Consider the following 11903-nt stretch of genomic DNA (forward strand, 5'->3'; position numbering starts at 1 on the left):
TTGCACTACACACTAGTGGCCCTAGTATGGCCTGGAGCTTTGCCGCTTAAAACATTCCGAATTTACAGGTGTCTTTTCACAGGCTCTGTTGCTCGGTGTGTACCATATTTCAAGATTCATAATGTGCAGTAACTTGGAACACACACATTTGAAAAGAATCAAGCATTATTTTCTGTCTTATTTTTAACAATGTGAAAGCCTCATTTTGTCTGGAAAGAACTTCCTAGTGTGGTGACCACACATTTTAGCCACTGTAACTCATAACTGCATGATGTAGGATTTGAGGTTTTGACGGCTGCGAGTCAAGATATTTGCCTTCAACTGCATGTTTTACAATGTCAAGTGTGTTGCAGACCTAACATAACTAACATTGAGCCACTTACTACTTTCCTGCATGTTGTCTTCTAATGCCAAATATAAAATTCATGATTACAGAGGAAGTACAAACACATCATCTTGTAAATTAAATTAAAATAACTAACCTTACACAACTTTAACTGTCAATAAATTTTTATTTGTCATAGAACTATAAAAATATATCCATTTATGACAACTTTAAATGGAGACCTGTTTTTTCTTTTCGTTTTATTTACAAATCTTTGTGGACCATTATGGTATCTGACACAAATATTAAGTTGGTTATAAATGGCAGATTCAGAATAATGGCTTATTTTAAGATAGTGTCCCACATTTCTCCCACAGAAAATAAGAGAAACCATCAGATTAGTTCAGCATAAAGACATGTTGCAGATTCTAACCCTGTGAACGCTGCTTCAGATGCGTTGCATGGATCGTTTTTAATGCTTTGCATATGGTGTGCATACGGTGGTCTGGTGAGGTTAGAGGAACAGATCTTGCATGGTGGTGGTCCTCATTGGCTTGAAGGAGATAATAACAATGTTCCTCTACCAGCTGGAAACATCCTTCGACCACATCCACTCCTACCACTTTATAATAATGTTTCGGAACCTGACTGGCAGGAAGGTGTAAATCAAGTAAGTAGATCCACATCATCTAGTTCTCATGCATATAGTGCATGTCACATTTGCTTTATATAATATCTTGAAAGCAGTAAGTCATGGAAAGTATATTAGTAGGCCTCCTAAGTTTTAAACTTCTGATCCAAATTGTATGCCAGCATTTTCAGTAGTGCTAATGTAACTGCTATTCACTGTGACTCAGCTACAACCTTGTCAATTAGAGTTAGACCATGAGAATATTGAGGATGACATGTAGGCTATGTCATTAGACATACTTCATGACACTTACATAGGGCATCTAGACATAATACTAGAAAGGATAAAGATGTTAATGACAAATGTATTTTATAATGATATATAGTAGCCATTATTAAAAAAATTGTATGGTTTTTCAAGCTGAAATCTCTCTGTAATCTAGTTCAGTGGTATTGAACCTTTTTTGCTCGTGTACCCCCAGATATAATTTCTCTTCATCTTTGTACCCCCAAAGTAGTTGGTGTATAATTGAAGTTATACATAGTATATAATCCACATCTAAAATAAATTACATTACTCATTATTCAGTGTTTATCATAAAATAATATATTTTTTTTCTTTGCGCACCCCAGGTTGAATACCACTGATCTAGTTCACTGTAGTGAAGAACAGTGTAACAGCTCTGTTACATAACATCCAGATCAGGATACCTAGAGGTCTATGGATATGCACAGGTCTGCCTTACTTTTGAAGCCTGGCACATTATAATGCATTTCCACTCCACTTGCCAACTTCTGCTCTGATATAAGTATAAACTCACAACTTTGTAAATGAGGAGAATAACTGTCATAACTGTGTAACCAACTCCATGAAGCAAAATTCTTTTAGAGTGTGTTAGTTACTCTCTGTCTTCTATGTAAACAAAAGTTTTGTGTTCACAAGAGCCTGCTGTGGACCCTCTTCTAAGTCAGATGAATTCCACGACCTCTCACCATGTTTCCTTTGAATCCATATTATTATTATCCTCCTGTCTGTGTCTGTATGTCTCAAGTGGTCTATTTCATTTAGGTTTTCCTATCAAAAGTTTGTGGATACTTGTATGCTACAGGAACAACATCCAGTTGCAGCTGCTTTAGCAGGAGGTGTTCTGCCATGCCCTGTTGTTGGTCCAGACTTGGTTGGAGTGGATCCCCTTGAAAATGCTGCTGTAGGAGATGCTGAGGAACTTGAGCTTGGTGCTGTAGACAATGGCGCAGCAGCCGATGAAGGAAATTGGAATCCAATAGAGCAGGATCAAGCTGCAGAAGAAATGAACTTGGAAAGATTTTTTGGATTGGGTGTTTTACTTATGACTCTGTTCAGGGCCTTCTCAATACAACATTGGACATTTTGCTGTGGTGAGGTTCAATTTGAGAGAGCATGCTGCTGCATCTCACTTTGAAGGCCTTGTCACCACTTTATGCGGATATTGTGTTATTGGCCTCTGTCTTGTCCTGCTACATGGATTGGCTTCACTCCTTGGCTTAAGAAGATCCAGAAGAATTTTTTGACTCTGTTACTTGATGGTGAAGGTAAAGTAATATAACATAAATTGCATCAGCACAATCATCGCACAATACGGTTACTGCACAGTAACATTGAATGTTAATAAAATGATATTGAAAGATTAGTTACTTTAATTAAGTGGGCCAGGAGCATGAGACTCCTTAAGGTGTTTGAAGAATCCACATTCATTTTTGTAGTAGTAAATTTCATTATGGTCATGAACCTAGAAAGTAATTTTCTATCTCCATGGAGCCAGAACAAATGATTTTTCTTCTAGCCTCTGTGTCATAATCTGCTCAGCTGTATTTATTTCAATCTGCCTAACCTAACCTAACCTAACCTAACCCAACCCAACCCCACCCCATGTACATTCAGCTGGCAAAAGTAATATTTCAATATATTCTATAATACTATGGGAGAGATATGCCTGCCATATTACCTGTGAATATTTGAGAATACTGAAGTAATGTTATTTCTTCTTTCCAGGTGTTCTTGTTGTGTGTTGTGGAAATAGGTGTCCTCCCACTAATATGTGGTTGGTGGTTAGATTTCTGCTCCTTGTCAATGTTTGATGCAACCCTACAAGACCGAGTGTCGAGTTTCCACCTGGCACCGCCATGCTCATACATTGGCTTGTTGGGATGGCGTATGTGTACTGTTTTGCACAATTCATCTTGCTTCTTAGAGAAGTATTGAGGCCTGGTGTACTTTGGTTCCTGAGAAACTTAAATTATCTACACTTCAGCCCAATTCAGGTTTGTAGTTCAAATCAAAATATTATAGCAGAACACTCCCCTCTTGTGAACCTGGAATGAGGTTCTGCATGACCTTGGCTACCAATATCAGCTATAAGAAGAAAAGTCTTAATCGTAGACAAGGTGTCTTTAGGAAGTAGTACTATCACAGTGAGAAATGTGATGAATATTCTCCTAAAGGGAAAACATTAAGCCCTACTTGTTTGTTTCTTTGGTTACTTGTGTGTATATGTAAGCGTTTTGTCAGCCTGTTGTTTTGTTATGTCTTTCACTTCAATGCTGGATGTTGGACTAACTGCCACTTGGCGACTAGTGATGCTCATGGTCATTATTAACTAGCCTGTATTCCACCAGATACTTGTCATCCTTGATGTGTTCATATTGCTTGCGGAACTCACGGATCAGAAACACGATGACACCACCCACCAGCATGATGAGAAGCAGGAATAGATACTGCCATCGTGCTGTGAGATTACGCAGATGCAGACTAGTGACTACGAGGGGTACGATGCCATATGCTATGGCATATGGAACAGCTAGAGCCAGAATGAAACAGGCCACCACTGGTGCAGCTAACTCACGAAGCACAAATCCCAGATCCATGCCATGAATTCCATCACGATAAGCTCTTTCAATAGCATGTTTGAGTGCCCACTCAGGACCCATCATGGTTCCTGCACAGGCTATTATGGTGAATAGAACACCCAAGGACCAGACCTGCCACACAAAGAGCTCTGGAGTCTGGTCAAGAGGCACAAGAAGTGGGATCAGAACTGTCAATTCCATGAGATGTCCAAAGAGGAGAGGGATCACTCCAAGAAGCAGTGAGAAGGCAACAGCACATTTGGGGGTACAAAGCTGAAGAGAAATTATATCTGGGGGTACACGAACAAAAAAGGTTCAATACCACTGAACTAGATTACAGAGAGGTTTCAGCTTGAAAAACCATACAATCTTTTTAATAATGGCTACTATATATCATTATAAAATACATTTGTCATTAACATCTTTATCCTTTCTAGTATTATGTCTAGTTGGCCTATGTAAGTGTCATGAAGTATGTGTAATGACCTAGCCTACATGTCATCCTCAATCTTCTCATGGTCTAACTCTAATTGACAAGGTTGTAGCTGAGTCGCAGTGAATAGCAGTTACATTAGCAGTACTGGAAATGCTGGCATGCAATTCAGACCAGAAGTTTAAAACTTAGGAGGCCTACTAATATACTTTCCATGACTTACTGCTTTCAAGATATTATATAAAGCAAATGTGACATGCACCATATGCATGAGAACTAGATGATGTGGATCTACTTACTTGATTTACATCTTCCTGCCAGTCAGGTTCCGAAACGTTATTATAAAGTGGTAGGAGTGGATGTGGTCGAAGGATGTTTCCAGCTGGTAGAGGAACATTGTTATTATCTCCTTCAAGCGAATGAGGACCACCACCATGCAAGATCTGTTCCTCTAACCTCACCAGAATACCGTATGCACACCATATGCAAAGCATTAAAAGATGCATGCAACGCATCTGAAGCAGCGTTCACAGGGTCAGAATCTGCAACATGTCATTATGCTAAACTAATCTGATGGTTTCTTCAAAATTCGCGCAGAAGAGCATGGAAAAGTAAGTATTGGCAACACTGTACTGTCGGCCAGGTGTTGTGCAGGCAGTATGACCTTCAGACACTGCTAGGTCTCACCACTTGAGTAATGGCATTCGAAACTGTAAGATGAGTTTTTCATAGAGCGAGTATTCATTGTGGAACATTATTTTAAGACGAATTCATACACGGAATGCCAACAATCGTTTGTGCGTAGTTTTCCAGAATCGCTCGTGCCGAATTGTTCACCGTTCTCGTGAAACAGGCAGCGTAAGTGACAAAAAGCGATCTGGACTGCCATCAAATCTGAATGATGAAAATTTGAATGAGGTTAGGTAGTGCTTAGAACGGTCACCCAAGAAGTCCTTAAGAATATTAGTGCAGAAGACTGGATTGAGTTATGGAACAACGCAGAGGTGTACGAGGCTGCTGAAACTTGTGCCTTACAGAATTCACACAATGCACGAACTCAAGGAACCGGACAAAGGGAAAAGATTACGATACTGTGAATGGTTCCGAGAACTTGTGAGGGACGTTGTCGGTACCTTGGACAACATTTTCTTCACACATGAGGCTTGGTTTCATTTAAGTGGTTATGTAAACAGTCAGAACGGTAAGTTTTGGAGCTATGAAAATCCACACGTTTTCCTTGAGGTGCCCTTACACAGTCAGAAGATTGGAGTGTGGTGTGCAGTTTCACGTCACAGGGTGGTGGGTCCTCTCTTCTTTAGAGAAACTGTTATTGCTGAACGTTACCAGGAATTCGTTATGCAGTTTATTGCATTACTGGAGGAAACAGAACGAGATTGCTGGTTTCAGAAAGATGGGGCCACTGCACACACAGCTAATTCCACTCTGGCAATTTGGCTGAGTTTCTTGGTGATCGTGTGATTTCTAAGGGTTTGTGGCCACCTCGTTCCCCAGACCTAACGCCACCTGATTTTTTTGTGTGGGGACAGTGGAACCACGGTTCCGGAGAATCCTTCAGAGCTCGCGCCCATCGCTGGAACGTCCCGACTCGCGTGTGAGCATCAATTGAGCAAATACTTAATCAGACTATTACTAACTTTTAATTTATTTATGGAGTTACAATTAAGAGACTAATAAAATGTTAAATCTATGTATATTTTTCATTAAAAAAACTGAGATACAATTTAAAATTTATGTAATACGTAAACGTTCAGTGAAAAATATCTTAGTGTGCCATGGATAGCCGTAACCAAATTTCGTTTGTAATTCTTTGTATTATGTTTATAAATGATAATATATATATATATATATATATATACTCTTTTAGAGTTTGTGTTCTATGTGGCTATTTTTCATTAAACTGATACACGCCAATCATATTTAAAGATCTGATTACTGGCCCATTAGTTTCATTTTGTATTAATGAATGATAAAAAACATCTAAAACTAATCAGTGTTTCCAAATTTAATTTATGAATGGTAATAATAATAGCAACAACAATAGGATATATACAAAATCAATTTTTTTAAATTTCAATCGCTATCTGATTCCTTTGCTGATTTTCAGTCTCTATAACAATTCAAACAAATGGAAATGCTCACCACAAAGGAATTTGTTATATGAGGTGCATGTTATTGTTGTTTTCCTATTTATCTCCGAAGACAATCGGCACAAAGCTGTCTGCTGCTTTTAGTTGCTCTACGAGTTTGTTGATTATCCGGGTTGGTTTCAGAAATCATGTGAATCTTTCTTTTGATTGAAGAAGATCTTACAGGAATAGTCCCTCTCATATAAACGAAGCGTTGAGTAAGGCTCGATGCACACGAGCGAGTTATTTTCGCGAGCTCGCCGCGTCATTTTCTCGCGCGTTTTAGCAGTATATGTGAAGCAATGGAGCAATGCACACTATGGCGGTGACGCCGCGAGCAATTTGCGCTCGCCAACCACTGCTGCTTCGCAGCGAGTTCGCCGATCGCCGCGAAGCAGCAGACTGTGTGAAAGCATTGGGCAGTGCACACGTGCTTCGCAACCCTCGCAACTGCTCAGAGTCACAACCAGCATTTCTAGAGGTATTGCAAGCCTCAACGCAGAATCTTTACTTTTGTTGGATGCATCCAGTTTTGCTGCTTTGACTTTATACTCATACGACAATAATTATGAAATTTACTTTCATCTTCTCTTAAATCTATAAACATTGTCACGAACGCCCCTTTTAACAGCCGTGAACTAACCAACGGGTGTGTCCAATACTTCCTATTCCTTAAAATATATAATAAAATTCAGGTCAATACACAAAACTTTATTTGGATGTTAAAATTTAAAATTTAAATGTTAAAATTTTAAATTTTAAATTTGCGCCATTCATCACTATAAGGATGTTACATTAGAGCACTTTTATTCATTTCACAACATGTTTCGATGTAATACATCATCTTCAGGTGTTGTTTTTTAAAACTATTTTATATTATAATGCATGCCTTTCAATATATTCAATTCAATATATATATTGAAAGGCATGCATTATAATATAAAATAGTTTTAAAAAACAACACCTGAAGATGATGTATTACATCGAAACATGTTGTGAAATGAATGAAAGTGCTCTAATGTAACATCCTTATAGTGATGAATGGCGCAAATTTAAAATTTAAAATTTTAACATCCAAATAAAGTTTTGTGTATTGACCTGAATTTTATTATATATTTTAATCAAAAACACAAACATGACGCATGTAAACCTTAAACTTCCTATTCCGTTTTTTAAGGATGTATTCATAAACGAAATAGGCAAAACGTGTAGTGTTTGCCTATTTCGTTTATGAATACATCCTTAAAAAACGCAATAGGAAGTATTGGACACACCCGTTGGTTAGTTAACGGCTGTTAAAAGGGGCGTTCGTGACAATGTTTATAGATTTAAGAGAAGATGAAAGTAAATTTCATAATTATTGTCGTATGAGTATAAAGTCGTTTGATGAGCTAGCAGCAAAACTGGATGCATCCATCAAAAGTAAAGATTCTGCGATGAGGCTTGCAATACCTCTAGAAATGCTGGTTGTGACTCTGAGCTGTTGCGAACCACGTGTGCACTGCCCAATGCTTTCACACAGTCTGCTGCTTCGCGGCGATCGGCGAACTCGCTGCGAAGCAGCAGTGGTTGGCGAGCGCAAATTGCTCGCCGCGTCCTCGCGGCGTCACCGCCATAGTGTGCATTGCTCCATTGCTTCACATATACTGCTAAAACGCGCGAGAAAATGACGCGGCGAGCTCGCGAAAATAACTCGCTCGTGTGCATCGAGCCTAAACTGCTTCATCAGTTCCTTCAGAAAAAATCTATGAGTGACAATTTGTTCCGTATTATTTTTGAAAATAATCTGGCTGTTTATTCCAGCTATGTCAAGTAGGCCATAAAATACTGTCAATGGCCAACGCGAACCTTTCCTCCCCACGGTATATTCTCCCTTCATTTTATCAATCACGTCTACTCCCCCTTTGGTCAAACTGTAGAAGAAATCATCTCAGGTTTTTTGCTTCTCCGGTATCAGGGGTATCGTGCATACTAGAAATCAAAAGAACATTTTTTGGGAAGTTATGAACATAGCATATAGTTTTTTGTGAATCCAAAAAGTGTACTGAAGACGGTTTGCTTTTTGGCGACAAATTCAGGAGGAATCTGTGGTTTATTTTCTTTAGTGTTGCAACAACTGTAGTTTTGTAGTTTCGTTCGAGTTCTTCGACAATTGGAATCGATGAGAACCAGTTATCCATAGTGACGTTGCGCCCTGTATTTTCTATGGGCTCAATAAGTCTTTTCACAATGCTTCCATGATCATTGGAGATATTATATGGTCCTTCTGGTTGTTTTCCTGCGTATAGTTCAATCTTCGTAGTGTAAAATATCCTTGCATCTGCTAATGCAAAGATCTTTATGCCATATTTTGTCGGCTTATTCGGTATATACTGTCTGAAAATGCATCTTTTTCTGAATTGCTGCAGAATTTTGTCTAGGGTTGCATATTCACTTATAGAGTAAACATTTTTACAGCTATTATTGAAATTTTCAACTGCCTGCCTTGTTGGAGCTAATCGGTCAACCACCTTGCGTTCATTGCGCGTGTCAATGTCATCAAAACGTAGAGCAGTGATCAATAACAGGAAACGGCGATATGATATTGTAACTCCACATCTCGTCACTCCAAGTTCAGAATCCCATAAATCTCTGACGTTTAGGTGTGAGGATTTTAGGCACCCGTCTAAGTATAAAAGTCCAATTAGAGCTTTGATTTCATCGATTGAAGTTTCTAAGCAGTCTCTCTGCCTAGAATAATTTTCTCTAATTTGTTCCTGTTTTTTATTTGTGAATTTTGTGATATCACCCAATAAATCATCTGGAAAAATAACTACCAGCACTCGAACTCAGTTTTGCAGTTTTTTGCGTATCCCAGAGGTCTTCTCCCTTTAGGCGTCTGACAGACAGAGGGTGTCATTCACCGAGACTGGCAGTCATCATTTTCTAAAAATAAAAAAATGCTGGAAATTGTCTAAAAAGCGCACAAAACCAAAAAAATTCTTGTTTAGTGCGCCTCTTGGATAATTTCCAACATTTTTTGGAAATATTAAGAATTTTCAATTTATTTTCAAAATTCAGAACACCAAATACCTGGCAGAACCCGTTCCAGTCTGACTGTCTCTGAACTACTGTGTCTGACGAACGCGGCCTGTGCCTGAATCTGTCTCTGTATGACACGGCCTCTGACGTGCCGTCTTCGCCATGCCAGTGTGGGCAGACACCACGTAAGGCACAGACCGAGACCGGAAGAAAACGGGTGAGTAAGAAAGAGACCGGCAGAGACACGGTCAACAGAGAACAAGTCCTGTAGAGGCCGGATGAGGCAGACACCGAGCCTGGCAGGAACCGTGTGATGTAGAGGCTGCGTCTGACACACAGAGGGTATCATTCACCGAGTCAGGCAGTCATCGCTTGGGGTGAGTTTTGAAAAATGTTTCAAATTTTTCGAGAAATCAAAAAATGCTGAAATTGTATAAAAAACGCACAAAACCAAAACATTTTAAAAAAATTTGAAGGTGAAATTTTTTAAAAATATCTTGTTTTGTGCCAATTTTGTTCAATTTCCAGCATTTCTTGATTTTTTGAAAATTTTCATAATTTTAAATTTTTTTCAAAATTCACCCCACAAGAAGCATTGCTGAACCGGTCTCTGCCGGTCTGTCTCTGACTTACTGTGTCTCTGTCGAACACGGTGTGTGCGTGCCTCGGTCTGCACCAAACGGTCTCTGTATGACCGTCTGTGACGTGCTGTGTCTGCAAAGCTCGGGTACGGCAGAAAACACGTATGGCAGAGAACGGGGCCGACAGAGACAGAGAGACAGAGATCGAGACCGGAAGACACGGTCTATCAAAAAATCAAAATACGCTGGAAATTGTCCAAAAAGCGCACAAAACCAAAGACATTTGAAAAATTCCACATTCAAAATTTTTTCCAAAATTTTCAAAATTATTTGCTTCTGTGAGCATTTCAGACAGTTTCTATCATTTTTTTATTTTTCGAAAATTTTGAAAAATTTCAATATTTTTCCTAAATTTTACGCCAGAGAAGCCTGCGAAACTTTGTGAATGCCTCATCCTGTCTCTGCAAAACTCGTCCTCTATCTCACTAGGTTGCCGAATCTCTCGGAGTCTGCAACAACCGGCGTCTGCACGACTCGGTCTTTGGTGGTGAGCGTCTGCCTTACGTGTTGACTGTCGCACCTGGTCTTCTCAGAGACGTCACGTAATAGCTGTCATACAGAGACCGGTCCGTATAGAGCACCAGTCAGGCACAGACCGAATTCGTCAGACACAGTACATCAGAAGCAGTCCGAGAGAGAAAGGTTCTGCAAGGCATCAGGTCGTGAAATTTTGAAAAATTTCAAAAAATCAAAAAACGCTGGAAATTGTCCAAAAAGCGCACAAAACCAAAGAAATTGGAAAAATTCCACCTTGAAATTTTTTTTCAAAAGTTTCAAAAAAAATTTGGTTTTGTGCGCTTTTCAGACAATTTTCATAACTTTTTGAATTTTCGAAAATTTTCAGAAATTTCAATATTTTTTCCAATCTTTCCGCAAGAAGTGCCTGCGAAACTCTGTGAATGCCTCATCCTGTCTTTACAAGACTCGTCCTCTGTCTCACCAGGTTGCCGAATCTCTCGGAGTCTGCAACAACCGATCTCTGCAGGACTCGGTCTTTGGTGGTGAGCGTCTGCCTTACGTGTTGAGTGTCGCACCTGGTATTCTCAGAGACGTCACGTCATAGCAGTCATACAGGGACCGGCCCGTGCAGAGCACGAGTCAGGCACAGACCGAATTCTTCAGAGAGACAGTACATCAGAAGCAGTCCGAGAGAGACAGCTTCTGCAAGGTATCAGGTCGTGAAATTTTGAAAAATTTCAAAATTTTCAAAAAAATCAAAAACCCAGAAATTGTCCAAAAAGCGCACAAAACCAAAGAAATTTAAAAAATTCCACCTTCAATTTTTTTTTCAAAATTTTCAAAATGTTTTGGTTTTGTGCGCTTTTCAGACAATTTCCAGCATTTTTTTACTTTTCGAAAATTTTGAAAATTTTTAATATTTTTCCTAATCTTTCCGCAAGAGGTGCCTGCGAAACTCTGTGAATGCCTCATCCTGTCTCCACAAGACTCGTCCTCTGTCTCACCAGGTTGCCGAATCTCTCGGAGTCTGCAACAACCGACCTCTGCAGGACTCGGTCTTTGGTGGTGAGCGTCTGCCTTACGTGTTGATTGTCGCACCTGGTCTTCTCAGAGACGTCACGTCATAGCAGTCATACAGAGACCGGCCCGTGCAGAGCACGAGTCAGGCACAGACCGAATTCTTCAGAGAGACAGTACATCAGAAGCAGTCCGAGAGAGACAGGCTCTGCAAGGCATCAGGTCGTGAAATTTTGAAAAATTTCAAAATTTTCAAAAAATCAAAAAACGCTGGAAATTGTCGAAAAAGCGCACAAAACCAAAGAAATTGGAAAAATTACACCTTCAATTTTTTTTTCAAAATT

At 39.5% G+C, this 11903-nt stretch overlaps 1 protein-coding gene across 1 annotated transcript; it reads left to right on the plus strand.

The window, feature by feature from the left end:
* Nucleotides 1–611: 611 nt before the first annotated feature.
* Nucleotides 612–6026, plus strand: LOC110828368 (E3 ubiquitin-protein ligase MARCHF6). Its single transcript, XM_087348151.1, is given in 7 exon segments — nt 612–634; nt 740–995; nt 2065–2324; nt 2326–2527; nt 2988–3102; nt 3105–3256; nt 3611–6026. Coding segments are annotated over 7 exon segments (1104 nt in total). The 3' UTR covers nt 3707–6026.
* Nucleotides 6027–11903: the final 5877 nt, after the last annotated feature.

Source organism: Zootermopsis nevadensis, unplaced genomic scaffold (assembly GCF_977971745.1).
Source record: "Zootermopsis nevadensis isolate Lab colony 2312 unplaced genomic scaffold, Znev_1.0 Znev_ptg000012l, whole genome shotgun sequence".
Taxonomy (NCBI): Eukaryota; Metazoa; Arthropoda; class Insecta; order Blattodea; family Termopsidae; genus Zootermopsis; species Zootermopsis nevadensis.